The sequence below is a fragment of the Pelmatolapia mariae genome, linkage group LG4 (assembly GCF_036321145.2).
Source record: "Pelmatolapia mariae isolate MD_Pm_ZW linkage group LG4, Pm_UMD_F_2, whole genome shotgun sequence".
NCBI classification, from domain to species: Eukaryota; Metazoa; Chordata; class Actinopteri; order Cichliformes; family Cichlidae; genus Pelmatolapia; species Pelmatolapia mariae.
The window spans coordinates 19196729-19214038 of NC_086230.1; the positions used below are offsets into that span (position 1 = coordinate 19196729).

A 17310-nucleotide genomic window follows, 5' to 3' on the forward strand; every position below is an offset into this window, starting at 1 on the left:
AGTTAGGTTTGGCTTTGGCTAAATTCATTTATTTATATCTTAGAGAGCCAATGACGGTGTTTGGCAGTATATTCAGAGCAGTACCCTCAAATGTGCATACAATGATGTGAAAAAGCATTTACCCCCTTCCTGGTTTCTTAAGTTTTGTTTGTTTTTAATGACATATTTTTCGCTTTTTTTTTTTTTTATCAGAGTGTAAAGTGATGTCAAGTCTGTCTCCGTTCACAAAACAGCAGCATGAGCTCGGAATATACTATCTCTGAGCCCACGTCGATGGATAAAGAGGTCCTGCAGCATGCTGTGCAGGAACAGTTTAAACCAGATCACATCCTGCGTTTTCCAGATGCGAGCCAAATCCACTTTAATGAAGTCCAGAAATTAAGACTGGAGTACAAAAGTGAGGGAAAATCATGAAGGTGATGAGGAATGTAGCAATGTTTAGCATGCTGATTTTGTTTGAGTGAGAGGATGCTTTTTTATACATTTTCAGACATCCTGAAGATTGATCACTTATGGGACTTCTCATCTTTGTCCAAACTTGAGTTAAATAACAATGCTATAGAGAAGATCCAGGGACTGGACCATCTGATTAATCTGACGTGGCTTAGTAAGATACAAAGTTTGTTCTTGTTGACCAAATGATGTGTAGGCACTGCCATCTTATATCAGCTCAGAATCTACTGGTAATGATGAGAGTCATTTCGAATGTGTCCCTCAGATCTGTCATTCAACAAGATTGAGAAAATAGAGGGTCTGGAGTGTGTGCAGAAGCTTGAAGTGCTGAATCTATCCAACAACAAAATCTCTGTCATTGAAAATATGGACGCACTTGAGAACCTAACTCATTTCCTCATTTCAAACAACCTAATTGGACAGTTGGATAATGTAAGAAACTTTTCTGCATTTGCAATGCAAGTATGAGGAAACATTCATGTGATACTGTTTAATTAACCTAATGCATTTCAAAGGTCCTCTACCTCAGGAAGTTCAAGAACCTGGCAGCGTTCAACCTGTTTGGAAATCCTTTCCTAAACGAGGGTGATTACAGATTTTTCATCGCTGCCTACATTCCAAAGTTGATGTTCCTAGACTCCAGAATACTTGACCAGAAGACAGTAAGTGCAAACCCAATCTACATTTTGTTCTACACTTACCTTTAAAGTAGCATTTACATACATATTTACAGAGTATGAGTATACCCAAGCCTAGGACATGTATGAGGACAGTGAGACAGTGGTGAGGTGTGCAGAAGGAGTGACAAATTAGTTCAAGATGGGGATGGGATTACACCTGTGCCCCTTTTTGTTTGCAGTGGTGATGGACAGGTTGACTACGATGTTTGCAGATGAAAATGTGATCCGTAGTGAGAGTAGGGAGCAAGTGGAAGAGAGTCTGGAGAAATGGAGGTGTGCTCTAGAGAGAACAAGGAAGGTCAGCAGAAGCAAAACAGAGTATGTGTGTGAATGAGAGGGAGACAGCTGTAACAGTAAAGCTGACTGTACCCAAGCTTGTTTGAAAGTCATCCTCATGTGCATTTATGAATTGCTGGTTGATGCAGAGTAACAAAATTTTATTTCTGTGTATGTACAGAGAAAGGAAGCATCTATCAAATATCACTATGTCCTTGAGAAAATGAGACTTGAAGAGCTGGAGCTACACCAGGCTGATGAGGCTCGACAAAGACACGAAGCTGAGCTAAAATTACACCGAGTACTATCTTTTTTTTGGTGAGTCATCTTGTTGATTTGTATACATACAGTCTGACATTTATGTTTTCTTTTTTGTTGTTTTTTGTGCAGGATGCCTTTGTGGAGTTCCTTAATGGCTCTTCTCTGTTTAGGAACATGTTTAAAGATGATCCAAAAGCACAAACACTGCACTGTGCACCAGGAGTGGATTCTCTGATTCAAAGATATCTTTTATCATCCTGGTTTCCTAATCCATGCGTGCATTGTTATTATTGTCATAGTACAGGCCAAACCAATCATTCCTTTTGGTTCCTTGACCTTGCACTTACATTTGAGCACCAAATGGGGGAGCTCTGTACACAGTTATTTGAAAGGGGCTTGGCTGAGCACAAACGAAGGGAGACAGAGGTGAAGTCTTTCTTCAGTTGCCAAGAAAAGGCTGTGACAGACTGCCAGGGGAAGGCATCGCAGATGTTAGCAAAGTTTAATCATGAACACAAAGAGGCAAGCAGGAAGCAATCGCCTTTTCCGTGTGCACAGTGATTTACATGAATGCAATGACTCAGCATGAGATGATCTCTTGTGTTTTCTCCTTTAAAGAGGACAGAAGAGTTGCAGCAGTTATCCGACCCAGAGGTACGCAAAGTCAAGATTGACCACTGCAATGATGAAATTAACTGGCTCTGTAAAAACCTCATGACACTGGAGTTTCAGCTGGTCAGCGAGATGGAGGTTAGTGTATGTTAGAGTTTGTACACCTTGTATAATTTGTAAAATATCTCAATGAAATCTCATGAAATTTCTTATTTTATAAATTATTTTAAAAATACTTGATATGTCATGAGACTGCATGTCTGTGTTTCACATTTAATCAAAGTGATGCTTCTTGGTCATTTTAGGAGAAGATCAAAACTTTTGAGAGCAGCATCTCAGACATGGTTAGACACTTCAGTGAAATCGCACAGGGGATATATCCTTTTTTTTACAGGAAAATAACAGAACTGCTTCGAAAACATTCTAAAAACACTCATTACTGTATGCTAGTAATTATATAGCCATGAGCACTCCGACTCACTGGTGACCTGTCCCTGCAACCTTAAACTGGATAAGCAGAAGAAAGTGGTTCATTAACTCACCAGAGTGTCATAGCACAAATGTGGGTTTAATGGGGTTTAATCAAACAGATGTTTTCCTGTGTGAGTGATTTCTTTAACAAAACCATACGTTCTCCCACTGTCGAGATCTTGAAGATGACTATTATCAGAAGATGCAAATAGTTGCTGCTGAAATCTTGCAGACAGTGGCCAGAGACGCCCGGAAGGAGGACTTGCCAGATGATGTTATAATGGTCAGTGTCGTCCTTTATAAGCCAAACTGGTATTACAAAATATATGGTTACAAATATATGGCTGAAAAAAAACCCCTGCAAGTTTCTGTCTCTATTCTGGTCTTTGTTAATCTAACAGATAACTGTGCATGAATCGAGGGTGCAGATCATTGCGTGTAGTTTTCAAAGAGTGAAAAAAGAAAAAGAATCAAAGAAAATACAAAAACTGCATTATATATTTTTTTTCAATTCCAGATCAAGTATAATATATTTCTTCAGGTGAGCTTAAAACATGGTGTGCTAACAGTATCACTGGCCTCATTCTGTCACTCCTCTGTTTTACATTGTAGCTGTTTGAAGACAGAGATGCAGTGATAGATGCACTGGCCACAGCCCACGATAACCACCTCCTGAAGATCAATGACCGAGAGACTCAGCTGACTACAGGCATCAGTGCCTGGAAGGAGGCCCTCATTAAGGGGGTAGAGAACTGAAATTACATTAAACAAACAGTCTAATGTAAAGTCGACATAAAAAGCTTGTACTTACCGTCATTTCTTTATATGTTGCTTCCAAATAACCAAACCTATTTGTATTTTTTAAGTGATCTTGAGCAGTAGTTCTGTAGGATTTCCAATGGTGTTTCTTTAGAGAACAGAATCCAAAGAAGAGATTTGAATGTCCTTCAACTATTCCTGAAAACTACGACTAAGAGAGTTCAAACTGTGTTGAAGAATAAAGGTGGACATAATAAATACTGATTTTCAGGCTCTGCTTTGTTTTCCAATTGTTTTTTACACATTTCAATAAATCACTGCATGCATTTCCCATTTTCTTAGCAAAATATAAAGAAATGAGAGGGGGACTCAAGACTTTTGCACTCTATTTTAATATTTCTTTGATCAAAGACTATTTCTTTGTTTGATGGCTTTGTTGCTTTTTACAGATACGAGATGAGGAACTGAAGCGGAACCGCATGAACATCTCAGACATCCACAGATACGTGGATAATTTGAGGGAGCAGCTGGAGGAGTTGATATAGTGGAAACCACTCGGCAGCCTCAAGAACACTTCAAAAACCACTGTCAGTGAATACAGTTGTATTCACAAATGAGGGTTCAAACACTACCACTAAAAGAGAAAAAAAGATACAGAGCAAGAACCTATACTGAAAGGTTGCTGGTTCAGTTACAGGCAGAGACACAAATCCACTTTGGGGAAAGGAAGGGCATCTATACAACCACCTCTGCTCACAACAAAGAAAACTGCAGTTCACTACAAACAAATTCAGATGAAGACAACATCAATTGCCCTGAATTTCTCTATAAAAGATTCATTTATTGGTGAAAAGGCCAAAGTGACCAAGGAAAGATAAGCAAAACGGTGGGGTGTAAACAAGGAATCTTAAAATCCAAAAGCCCTTGAAGAAGTGAAAAGTGGAGGTCGGAGGTCAAAGAAAATTAATAGAAAATAAAGAGAAGAAAGTTATAAGTGCAAAGCGGGAAGTGCTGAATGTCAAGAAAGCACAGAAAGGGAAGAAAAGGAGAAAGCAGCAAGCAAAAATACAAAACAACTGTTGGAAGTGCAGAAAGCATTTGAAGAGGAGAAAAGTGTAACACAGATGGCAAAAACGAAACTTCAAAACACAAAACGGGAAGCGGAAAATGCCAAGAAAGAATTACAGGAAGTCCTTAAAGCACTTGAAGAGGAGAAAAGTAAAAGGCAGGAGGCAACAAATGAACTGGAGAATGCAAAGAAGGAAGCTGAACAGCTAAAGGAGTTATTGAATGTCCAGAAAACACTTGAGGAAGAAAAAGGGGTAAACAGGAGGCAAGAAATGAGACTGAAAATGTAAAGAAGGCATTGTACAAGCTCAAAAAGCACTTAAGGAGGAGAAAAAAATGCAAGAGACAGCAAAAGCAATGCAAAATACAAAGAATGGTGAAAATATAAAGATCAAATTACTGGAAGCCTGGAAAGCATCGGAAGAGGAAAAATGTAAGATAAGATAAACTTTTATTAGTCCCACACGTGGGAAATTTTGGTCAGTGTGCAATGCAGTAATGTATTCATATGTTTGTTTGTTTGTTGATGTTATTTTTTTTGTCAGAGACTGTTTGCAAACATCTCTTGCTTTCTTCCCCCTGACCCCTACCCCTGCCCCATTTATTCCCACCACCCTACATCATCCACTGATATTCCTGACTTAGGAAACACCCAAGTGGACATTTTTACAAAGAACCAAATGTACTGATGAAGACATCATGGCCACAAGCTGCCTCAGACCATCCACACTACACCCCCATGTTTGACTGTTGTCATGAATAAACTAATATATTGGTATAAATCAGAAAGGAGGAAAATTGTTTTTCACAGCACTGTAAATGAGCATTAGTCTAGAAAAGACGGTGGTGTATGTGAATAACGTGTCTTCTTTTTTCCATCATGGATGTTTAACCTGTATTTGTGGACGGCACAGCAAATTATGTTTTTTTTGGAAGCGTTCCTGAGTCCATGCACTGGAATAGCACCTGTGTGTAATGCAGTGATTTTGAGCCTTGTCTCTTAGGCAGAGATTTTCTCTGAATCTTTTAATGATTTTATGTGCTGTAGATGAAGAGATATTTAGTCTTTACAATTGCATGTTATGGAACTGAAATTGTTACACAATTTGTATACACTGTTTTTTTTCCAGATTGGTGAGCCGTTGACCATTCTGCTCTTTTGTTTACCTAATTATGTTATTGAACTGTTGTGAATTAACCTTAATTAATCTCATCACTTTCTAAAATATTGTATGATTCTATGTGTGTTTTCAGCACTTCAGACCCATATTTTTTAAAATATACAAAATCATGCAAACGTGAGTTGGTCGCTGTCTGTGTTAAAGTGTATAAATAAAGCTACTTTTAAAAGAAAAAAATCTTGAACTGCGTGAGATTTGAATACAATACCCAGAATGACTTTCGGCGCCTTTTCCAATAAGAATCCAGCTGAAGCAGCCGCGCGCCAGTTCCCAGCCAATCAAATTCATGGAAGAGGCGTTTGGCAGAAGCGAGTTCTCGGACTAGGTTTTCATTTGAGCGAAGTTTTGGAGCTCTGAGAATTTACGTAGCTGACAGGCCCTCCTCTGTCAGCACCCACTTTTTCTCTCTGCAACTGCGGTGTTCCCGGTGACAAAGCTCATGACGGTTGCTGACGGTGGCACCTTATCGCTCGTCATGCCTGTCCGAGCAGAGTACCGCGGCACCACCCGATCGGCCTGCCCATCCTCGGCCTCTCTCGTCCCCCCTGCCCCGATCAACACCCACCAGCCGGGGGTGGCCACCTCGCTTCTGTACAGCGGCGCACAGTTTCGTGGATACCAGAAGAGTAAAGGCAACTCGTACGACGTTGAGGTTGTCTTGCAGGTAATTTTGTAGTCCTGTATAGTTATATACAAAGTCTGCATATGAGTAGACTCTGTGCATCCATAGTTGCTAACTTGCTATCTTTCCAGATGTTAGCTGCATTAGCTCGTTTTTTGTTTTTTGTTGCTTTTCGTACATGTTGAGGAAATTTTGAGCTAGCTTAGATGACCTTATGTCTTCTTTTGGAGTTTGAATTTGGGACAACTTGGCTTTAAAAACCGATGTTTCACAGACAAGTTGGCGTTTAACCCCCCCTCAAAGCTACCTAAATTGCAGTATTAATATAGCAGCTGGTGTTGACACGGCTAATATAATATTTCCCATCTCGGTGAGCTTTCCCACCAACTTAGTTTTCTTGTTACCATGAAGGATTTTGTGCTTGTCATGTGGATCCATCAGTAAAATATGTGTTCTGTCTTTCTCAGCATGTGACTGTAGAGGACTCGTATTTGTGTGGCTACCTGAAAATCAATGGCCTGACTGAGGTAAGTCTCCCAGCCACATCATGAGTAGCAAGACTGACCTTTATTCTTTTGAAGTCGAGCCACTGACTGGTTTCCACTCGCTTTAAGCAGGCTGCAATGTGACAGAGTACATTAGACCAGTGGTTCACAACGTTTCCACTTCAAAAGCCAAAAAAATCTTAAAAAATGTAGACAATCAACTTATCAGTAAAAGAAGAGTCAAGTTTAACTTTAGTTAAACAATGGCCAGCTTGGTTGCATCAGCCAACTCTTTTTTTTGTTTTTTACTTTCCCTAGAACAATCACATTCATTCAACTTAAGCAAAGTAGACTTGGCTAGATGTGAGGCCTTTAGGGCTAACCACACATGCTTAAGCTCAAGTGTCAGCTGTATACCCATTACATTATGTAACATATGGAAGCAAAAAGGTCAGGGGGATCCTGGGTTAAAGTTCAGCTTTGGCAGAGCGAGTGAAAGATGAGAAGTCAGGTTGTGAGTGAAGGAGTTGTATTAAAGCTCACCTGGTATCCATGAGAAAATTAAAGCAAGGGAGCATTCCTCTTATTGCCGCTTTATTATTTTTATATGTTATACAGTACCATATTTTAAGAAATTGTGAAAGCAGCCAGATGAAAAGGAATAATAAACTACATCTATTCTGCTGATCCTGAAGCTTAAGCCCTGCCTACCAACATGTAAATCACAGGAAATCTGGACATTTGAATAGGCTATTTGCACAGTGCAGGATAAATGCAGTTTTAAAACGAGTACCAAATCACGTTGCGAACATTCCCGTTTTATCTTTCCCTCCTGATTCATTCTGTGTCTGGCAGGAGTATCCGACTCTAACAACGTTCTTCGCTGGAGAAATGATCAGCCGGAAAAGGCCATTTTTAACTAGAAAGTGGGATGCGGATGAGGATGTGGATAAAAAACACTGGGTAAGTCCTGATGATTTTTAATTTACTTATTTTAACTGATGCAGGAAGTGCTGTTAATAATTTTGCAATGATCAAAGAAGTAGTAGTTGATCAATAAAGTGCATGTGAACCAACAACGTGCTTTTAGTTTTCTTCATCATTGATTTTTAAGTTTTTGCACATGTGTCACTTTTCTCTAGTTTGGAAAACTGGATACCATGACACAGCTTTTTCTCGAAAGGGCACAGTTAAAGTCGCCACAGTGCGTGCAGCTCCTTATCTAACCAGTTTGAGGGCAGTTTGTGTCCTCATGTCTTTCAGGAAAACCTTTCCGAATGTTGTGTGTGGAGGTCATTGCTTTGCCATTTCTGATTTTTCAACTAACAATAGATGTTATTTAATACATGGCAGAAGATGGAGTAGGGGAATCAAACAAAGCCTATTTCACAACAGTTTTGTTTTTTTGTTTTGTTTTGTTTTTACCTGATATTAAGGAGCATGAGTAGCACAGGTGTTACTAATGATGCAGTGCTTTAATTAATGTGATTGCTGACACCGGTTTACCAACTCTTTTATATCCAAATGGTTACTGTCAGAAGATCTGTTGCAGATGTTGGTATTTATTTCCTCCTCTTCTGTTTTGTCACCAGAGCAAGTTTAAGGCTTTTTGCAAATATGCCAGGAACTTCAACTCTGATGACTTTGACTATGATGCACTGGAAAACAGTGACTATATCTTCATGAGGTGGAAGGTTGGCACTCTGTCATTCATTTTAGCTGTGAAATTAATTTCTGCGTGTTCTCAGCTTGGGGTCGGACTTTAACCTCCACTCTTGTTGTGCACTCAGGAGCAGTTTCTAGTTCCAGACCACACAATCAAAGACATCAGTGGTGCCTCCTTTGCAGGTTTCTACTACATCTGCTTCCAGAAGTCCACAGCCACTATTGAGGGTTACTATTATCATCGGAGCTCAGAGTGGTAATTACTAATCATTAAAACAGTTTTCACACATGCACCTCAGCCGCGTGACTTTGCATCCATGTGTTTGTTTGAATGTTGTGTAAAATTTTTCAAATCGTCAACTTCTATTCACAGTAGTACAAATAAAACAGATCAAATGTACCATTTTAAGAAAAAGATTAACTCATTTGTAATTTGACGCCAGAAACGCGTCTCAAAAGTTGAGAAAGGGCTGTGTTTACCAATGTGTAGCCTCCTATTTTCTTAATCTTCTGTAAACTACCTGGAACAGACAAGTTCAGCTGCTGGACTTTCGTCTTCATAGAATTGTAGCTGCCCAACAGTCCCGAGTTGGCTTTGTTGTACGTTTTGTTTCACTATGTGCCAAATGTTTTTAGTTGGTGAAAGGTCTGGACTGCAGGCAGGCTAGTTCAGCACCTGGACTCTTCAACTATGAAGCCATGCTGCTGTAATTGATGCAGTATATGGTTTAGCATTGTCTTGCTGAAATATTGAAGGCCTCCTGTGGGGAGAAAAGACTTGGATGAGAGGATGGGTTCTAAAACCCATATATACCTTTTAGCACTGATCGTGCTTGTTCCAGATGTACAAGCTGCCAATTATAGGCACTAATGCACTCCTATACCAGAGAGATGCTGGCTTGTTAGAGTATTGCCAACAAGCCAGGTGGCCAATCTCCTTTTTTTGTCAGAAGGACCATCTTTCTTATTTTCCAAAAGGTATTTCAATTTCCTTGACCTTCAACACAATCTGAATTAGAGAAGCAGAAACAAATGGATTGATGATTTTTAGTCTTGTGTGCTGATTTCTTCAGATTCTCAGTCTTTGATATGATACTGTAAATCAGATATTCAGTCTTCACAATTCTGTGTTATGAAACGTTTTTCTGAATTTGTTCAATAGTTTCTAGATGCGGTTTCCTGTCGATTGCTAAGCTCCAACCACCCTTGCTTCTGGGAAACCTCTCTTAGATGCACTTTTCCGACATGTTGTTACATCAACTTCAAAATGAGTTAATGTATTTAAGTGTTACACTTGTGCAGTTCAAACACTTTTTTCTGAAATTTACAAATCACTGTTAGTTTTGTTTGTTTTTATTCATTTGTTTAAGTTTTTTGGGATTGTAAAGGGGAAGAGTAGCAGTGGTAATAAATGCTCTGCTACTGAAAGTAATCCCAGGAGTATATGGTGGCTATAATAGCAGAAAAATATAAATTGGGAGGTGGTGCAAAGTAGGAATAAATTGGAACAGTGTCAGGGTTATTATCTATCACTAGAGGGAGTCATCCCAATTTGAATAGGTGTACTCACACAACATTGATATAATTCCTGAAGGTAATAATATGTCCTCATGTTTACTTAAGTTTTAAATTGCTTTCAACAGTCCTTTGTATTCTTTTCTATAGCTTGTTATGACCTCATATTGCTGTTATTTCACTCATGTTACTGCCTGAAAGCATTGTAAAACCTACACAAATTGTAATGTTTCTAATCTCTCTGTGTGAAGCACATTTACTGTACTTAGAATTAAATGTGCTGTATAAATAAAATTGCCATTTGTACTATTAACTCAGTCAGCCGAAGGACTGATGGGCTTATTCCATCCCAAGGTATCAGTCGCCCACGAATGACAAATATGACTCCTCCTCCTACAGGTTTAGAAAGAATTTAGTCAAACATGCAGACAATGACCACAGTATGATTCTTTACCCAAACCATGCTTGATGTTTAGGGCATAGCTGCCATTTTACAGGCAAAATTCTTAAACACTGATACATTGTTGTATAATGTGCACAATGTTTGGCTTAATTATTGCAGCGGATGAGATCCTATCAGGAATGTGTTTCCAGAAGTCTCTCTCTTTGCCAGTTGTTTACTTTTTCAAAGTAAAACTGAATCTGCCCCATTTGCAAAAACTTTTTCTGAGTCTTAAAGTACCCAAGTAGCGCCCGTTACTTTACAAGGCCAGTTACTTTAGCTGTATCCTGAGAATATAAAGGAAGCATGTTGGTGAGACCTTGTGTAATGTCAGGAAGGGCTACTCAGACGATGCCTGGATGAGATTCTTCCAACTTTATCTGGAGTGAAAACAGCTCAAGTTTGCAGTTTTTCACATTAACACATGTCTGATGTGTTGTTTTTCCAACTTATTTTCTGCAGGTACCAGTCTTTAAACCTGAACCATATTCGAGACCACAGTATGCCTATTTACGAATTTCGGTGACATGGCTGCGCAGGGATGCAGAGTGACATAAAAGAAGGTTCATGCTGCCCTGTGCTTAAACGGGATGGAGAATCCTTTAATGCCAAGAATGGAGGTGACCCATTTTCCTCACTGGCAAGGAAAATAACAGCTGGTCAGACACTCTTCTGCTGGACTATAGAAAGAAGGCACAGATGAAGAACCATAAGGAAGATCTGTGAGACGTGGAATTTTCTCACAGTTGCTGCAGCAGATTGAAATTGTTTTTTGGTTTTGTTTTGGGGTTTTTTTGCACTTGTAAAAAATTTTCCTCAGTAGTTCAAAACAGATTTCCTCCATTTGTTTCTGTTAAGACAAAGTGTTGCTTTTAAGAGTTGGAAAAAAAGAGTAAAGCTTAATATATTTATCTTATTTGAAAGATACAAAATCTTTGAGGACCTGTGATGATTAACGAGTTAGACACGCCACAAGCAGAGATGCATGAGAGCTTTTATGCAGGTTCTATATGATCAGGGATGGTATGCTTCTGTAATGTTCAGGCAATATGTATTTAGTAATCCTGATACGGATGAGCTGGAAATGAGTGAAAACCTTGTTTGTAAAAAGCTGCAGCTTTTTGAAAAATCATCTCAACTTTGTAAAGTGTTTATCTATGCAAGCCAAAGATTAATAATGGGTCGAATTTCTTACACCACTTAATTTTTGTTTTTATTTTAATTTTCAGATCACTTCTGTTTAAGGGTGATTTATTTATTTTAAATCAGGAGTAAAATGTAAGGGGGGGGGGGGTTAATTATACTAACCATCAACCTGAAGCACAGCAACTGTAACCAGTGACTCATAATCTAGTTGAGATTGAAGGTTTTTTTTGGGGGGGGGGGGGGGGTTGTGCCAAGTAAAATATTTCTGGGAAGAGTTTGGAGAACTTCAGATTTAACACAAGAAAATGAACGCAGAGCTCTGACTGTGCAGTGTAACAAATTGGAGAATCAAGTAATGTGTTGCTGTAATGTTTAAAAGCACCTGTTTGTGGTTGTGAAAGCTTGATGGAAAAAGAATAAAACCTCCTTTAATGCTTTAGGAAAAACCTGCTGCCTTACAATTTTAACTGTAAAGCTCCGGCTGTTGTTTTTAAGATGGGTGACTAGTTTAATGTTGCTTTATTTGAAATCATGAACATTTAATAATGTGAGAGAAATTGTGTTATCTGGCTAAGCTAAAGCTCAGACCTCGGGTATAAGTTGATATGATGTGCGAATGCTATTCACACTACAGTCTTTTAACTCAAGCGAGTAGATCGCAGATATTACTATCCTAATGACTCTTGTTACATGATTAACAAAAAACTGTAAAATGTGCAATGTAGAAGAAATGTTTATTTTGGAGTCTGTAATTAAGTCATGACAGAGAAGTCCTGCTTTATGAAATATGGTGTATTATAACTCTGCTGTGAGGAGAAATAAATAACTTTTATACATGTTTGTATGGTTGGCTGTTCTTTAAAGAGTGTTTTATAATAACAGAGCGATTACTTGGTACAGTCTGGATCACATGTCACAGCAGCTAGCAGTAGATGTCAGTAGCTGACCACACAAACCAAACTGCTTTTCTCTTGTGACTATCTCAGCTGATATCAACACTGTTGTTTAGCTGTTTGGGCAATAGTCCCGCTTTGTAGTCCCTCTAACATGCTGGAAGTGCTGAAAAGTCAAAGTTAGCCATTGTTTGAGTCTGTCACCTCTGTTTCAGCCTGCACTGAATGAGGAAGTAGTCACTAATGCTAACTGTATCACAGTGACCATGAGAAAGCTATTCATCAAGACTTGGTCAGATTAAAGAGTTTTGCATTGTTAAACATTTCACTGGTTTGATCTTCCTTCAGTGTTAAATACTAAGAGAAAAAAAATATATATATATACGTTGAGCTGCTTCAGCTCAACAAACAGTGTGGCTTTTATTTTATTTTATTTTTTTAAACAACATTTAACTGAATGAAATGGGTAGAGACTAAATGAATATTTTTGCTTCGGGGGTTATCCGCAGGCTGCTGATGGCAATCAAAGAACACAAAAGTCTAGAAAGAAAACAAAAAATGTCACCACGTTGGCCTACGTGCTACAGATCAAAATTCCTCAGAAGAGAGGAAGAAATATTTACGGCCCACAGAAGGAAAGAGATGTAATTTTTTTCCCCACTAACTTCCTTATCTGGCTTTAACAATGGTGGTTTTCTTCTTAAGAAATTAGTTATGAGTAGTTGTCTGCAGCTATACTTTATGGTCTGTCCGATTTTAGACCAACAGCAGGAAATCCAATAATTACTCACACAAAAAATAGAAATTCCATATAAAAATCTTTCATAGGCGTGCATAATAAATATATCAGAATCAAAGCTGTATGGATTTAAAAGAAGTGGAGCTCTACATTCTCTGTTTTTTTTGTAAAGTAATACATCAAACTAGCAACGCTACCATTACAAACACTAGTTATTCTTTTCATTACACCATATGTGTCATTTGTGCTACTTCATTATCTTCATGATCATGCAAATTGATCCTCTAATATATAAAAAATATTTTTGATCATTTCTGTGTTTAATTTATTCTACTTTTTTTCTTCTTGTAAAAAAAATTCATCTTGCAAATAATGAGTGCTACACAGAACGAAACATCATACAACATATTATCAAACAAAATTAACATTAAGCTTTACATTTTGATTAGACAAAGTCTCCAGGAAATGAATGTAAGTCACTGTCATGGAAATACAACTATGTGTTTGTGTGTGTGTGTGTGTGTGTGTGTGTGTGTGTGTGTGTGTGTGTGTGTGTGTGTGTGTGTGTGTGTGTGTGTGTGTGTGTGTGTGTGTGTGTGTGTGTGTGAGAAAGAGAGAGAGAGAAAATCAAGAGTAAATTCTATTCTTTTTTCAAAAATGAACACTAAAAAATCCCCAAAACTGCAGTTTTATATAAATATCAATATAAATTCGACTTTTTTGTGAAAATATATTTTGTGTGATATCCACCAAAGCTACTTTGCAAGAATTTCCATCATGTACACAACTACAGATTTTCCCCCTCTGGTTGCCTACGTAAACCAGAGCCACACCTGGTCCGGTGGAGGAAGCATAAATTCACCTGCAGAGCCTCACTGCTTCAGTCACATACCTGGAAAAGGCTGAGCTAGTTTCACTGCAGCTCCCAAGCACCCATCTGTGCTGTCATTATGGAGGCTAAGCAGTATCCCATAAGCATCCATCTAGTTGGAGTACTGCAGAAGGAAAAGACCAAAGTAAGCAGCAAAGGATTTTTCACTTTCCTGGTTTTATGTGTGGGTATTTTTATTAAATAAAATGCGTGCCTCTCCTGAGAAAAGCTGCCTTTTCTTTTCCAGTTTTACAAGACTTCTGTGCTTTGGTCCGACGAGAGCAGTGTTGTGATTTACAGACGTTTTCGAGAATTCATGAAAATGCATGTGAGTATAAAACACCTTCTTTCTTTTGTTTTTTCCAAGTTGCACATATCCAGGTAACTTTTGTTTTTAATGGCCGCATTTGTTACTCAAATTATTTCCCACAGAAACAACTGAAGAAAGCATTCCCACCTGCAAACAAGCTGAGAAAATCTGACAGAATCGTCCCCAGATTTCGAGGTATATTCGGGTCATGTAGACCACACTTGCTGCTTTACAAGAATCGCATGGTTCACTTACAGACCGATGGGATTGTAACTAAAATTGTTCTCTGGGATTTCAGAGGGGAGGATGAAGCAAAAAAGTCGAGGGAAAGCCCCAACCAAGTCACTGGTGCGCCTGAAATATTTGCAGAAATATTGCAATGCAGTCCTGTCCTGTGACCAGCGAGTGTCTCAGTCTGCAGAGCTCATCCAGTTCTTGAACCCTAAAGAGCAGGACCTGCAGCCGGACTTTGCCAAAAACGGGTATGGCTAAACATTTATTACACAATAAATGTTTTATAATAGCTTTTAGTTAAAGTTACCCACACAGATCTAATTTGGGGACTGTAACATTTGCAAAATCTTGCATCTGCAGGTTCAACCTTCTGAGTGCACAAGTACATAAATAAATATGTATAATGCAAGATGAATGCATGACTCTGACATTGTGCATGCCTGTGTTGCTCTTCCTCCTCAGCATCATAATCATGCCCCCGGAGGATGAACTCAGAAGCGAAGGACTACACGCAAACGCCGGTGAAGTGACCCAGCCGTTTATCACAGAAGCATACACGTGTGTCGCCCCGTATGAGACCAAAGACTCCAAGAACAAACCTTTGAAAGTGGCCAAGGGTGACAAACTCGATGTGGTCATCAAAGACAAAGGAGGTGAGCCGACAGCTTTCAGTCAGTTAACACGGATAACTCAATGTGAGCAGTAAAATGCATGTTTCTGGTGATTCAGGATGGTGGCTGGTGGAGACTGAAGACAGGCGGATGGCCTGGTTTCCTGCACCCTATCTGGAGAGGACAAATGATGATAATGAAGATCATGAGGAGATAGATGAAATTCCTGAAAAAGGTACACATAGCTACAGTTTTTCTTGTACCCTTTCTCACGACATTGCACTCTCATTATGTATTTCCTTATTCAGTGAATATCATTCATACTGCAAAGCATTATGTCTAATCCTTCATTCTCTCTCCAGGAGCACTCTACACTGCAGTCAAGAGCTACAAGGCCACCAAAACTGACGAGGTGACCGTAACCATAGGTGCTGTGGTGGAAGTCCTGCAGAAGTCTGAAAATGGCTGGTGGCTCGTCAGGTATTCTAGCCTGGGCCAAAACTTTTATTTCAAGTTATTTTGTTACAGATTCTTGCAAGCCATGAGAGTTGCAGCCACCCAGATCTATCTCTGTGACTGCCAAAAAGCCAGAAACACAGGTTGGGTCGCATGAACATTAGTACGCAACGATGAACAGCTGATAAAAGAAAAGACAGGCTCAGTGAGTGTCACTGCCCTGTCAACCAATCAGCAGAGGCAACACAAATGAGACGAATAATCTATTTTAAGCACAGACAGTTAATGACCGACTATGTTTTCATGGTAATTTCCTTTGAAAAAGAAATTTAAATCTCTTCCTAATTTAAAAAAGAATAAATAACAGAATTTTGTACCGTAACACAGCCTGATTTAACTGGATTTCTTTCATAACATCGGTTGTCATGGCTTAAAGTAGCACAAAAGGCCTGACACTTGTTATGTAGGCATGTATGTGGAAATAAAAGAACGATGCATGATTTCCAATTTTAAATTACTTTGATTTCTTCATTCTTGTCATCTAACAGATCCAGTGGAAAAATGGGTTACATTCCCACCATGATACTGCAGCCCCACCGCTACCCTCATATTCATAACGCTTCCCATCACCTGGATCAGCGCCGCCACACTTCCCTTCTCGTTCCATCCTCAAACCTGGAGCAGCACTCCCAACTGAGCCTCTCCCAAGGAAGCCTGCTGCAACATCCCCCCGTAAGGTCTTCGTCACCTCTCCTGATCCTGCCGGAGAGTAGGCAGAGGTCTGTGTCTCTTGAGGTTTTGTCTGAACAACCTCATGCACAGCCTGCTGCAAACACAACCAGTGCTGCTACCGATATCTCCACTTCACCCACCTCTCCCTCTCACCCTCCTCCGCCCGTGATCACAGTGGAGATGGATGGAGAGGACGAACAACGCGTCCTCTCCAGGAGTCGGACACAGGATAGTGAGGATAGCTTTATGAGCGACAGCACCGACTTCAGCTTCAGTGACGACTCCAGCTTTAACTCGTCCCTGAACCTGAGCCCCACTGCCACTGATGAATGGCTGCGTCTCAGCCGCACGCCTCCACCGGGGACGAGCAACACCCTCAGCCCAACGAGCGGCCCAGGAGGGAGGCTGATCTCGAGTGTCTCTGATCCCACGCTCTACAAATCACCCAAAATACCCAAGGTGCCACCCAGACCGGGCGCCCAGGAGATCCTCTCCCGGTGTACCTCTGTCACCCGCAAGAATGCAGCAAAAGGTGCTCTGTCACCCACACAAGCTGAGATCATCAGCCGATAAAGTTTCTGTTTGAAAAATAAAACTTTATTTTTGTCACTGTTTGAGTTATAAATGTACAGAAGAACAACTGTTCTTTTGTTTTAGATGATTAGATGAATATGTGATAGCTCCTGTATCATCACCACTTTGACCAATCGATCATATAACATGCCTTGTTTTATTTTCCATACTGGAAGCCTTGTGTTGTGCCTTATATGCATTTAGTCTGTGTAGATTCCACAAACGATGACTCATCCTCTCATTTTGACTGCAGGA

The 17310-nt window shown here is 39.6% G+C and overlaps 2 protein-coding genes across 2 annotated transcripts; both read left to right on the forward strand.

Annotated features, from left to right (window-relative positions):
- Positions 1-273: 273 nt before the first annotated feature.
- Positions 274-5719, forward strand: drc3 (dynein regulatory complex subunit 3). Its single transcript, XM_063472670.1, has 12 exons — positions 274-397; positions 491-607; positions 719-885; positions 969-1115; positions 1591-1710; positions 1800-1912; positions 2018-2192; positions 2289-2420; positions 2588-2647; positions 2911-3036; positions 3366-3497; positions 3962-5719. Exons 1-12 carry the CDS (start codon positions 274-276, stop codon positions 4055-4057), a joined length of 1509 nt encoding a protein of 502 aa, XP_063328740.1. The 3' UTR covers positions 4058-5719.
- Positions 5720-6055: 336 nt separating this feature from the next.
- Positions 6056-17055, forward strand: gid4 (GID complex subunit 4 homolog). Its single transcript, XM_063472671.1, has 11 exons — positions 6056-6425; positions 6851-6910; positions 7724-7831; positions 8461-8562; positions 8659-8789; positions 10953-11012; positions 15182-15336; positions 15413-15529; positions 15657-15774; positions 16299-16766; positions 16920-17055. Exons 1-11 carry the CDS (start codon positions 6201-6203, stop codon positions 17053-17055), a joined length of 1680 nt encoding a protein of 559 aa, XP_063328741.1. The 5' UTR covers positions 6056-6200.
- Positions 17056-17310: the final 255 nt, after the last annotated feature.

Bases quoted from the DNA above. Each gene is read 5' to 3' on its own strand.
- drc3 (XM_063472670.1), top strand. From the start codon at position 274: ATGGATAAAGAGGTCCTGCAGCATGCTGTGCAGGAACAGTTTAAACCA. The intron at 398-490 runs GTGAGGGAAAAT...ATACATTTTCAG, and splicing joins ATTAAGACTGGAGTACAAAA to ACATCCTGAAGATTGATCAC. The intron at 3,037-3,365 runs GTCAGTGTCGTC...TTTACATTGTAG, and splicing joins TGCCAGATGATGTTATAATG to CTGTTTGAAGACAGAGATGC.
- gid4 (XM_063472671.1), top strand. From the start codon at position 6,201: ATGACGGTTGCTGACGGTGGCACCTTATCGCTCGTCATGCCTGTCCGA. The intron at 6,426-6,850 runs GTAATTTTGTAG...TGTCTTTCTCAG, and splicing joins ACGTTGAGGTTGTCTTGCAG to CATGTGACTGTAGAGGACTC. The intron at 8,790-10,952 runs GTAATTACTAAT...TATTTTCTGCAG, and splicing joins TATCATCGGAGCTCAGAGTG to GTACCAGTCTTTAAACCTGA.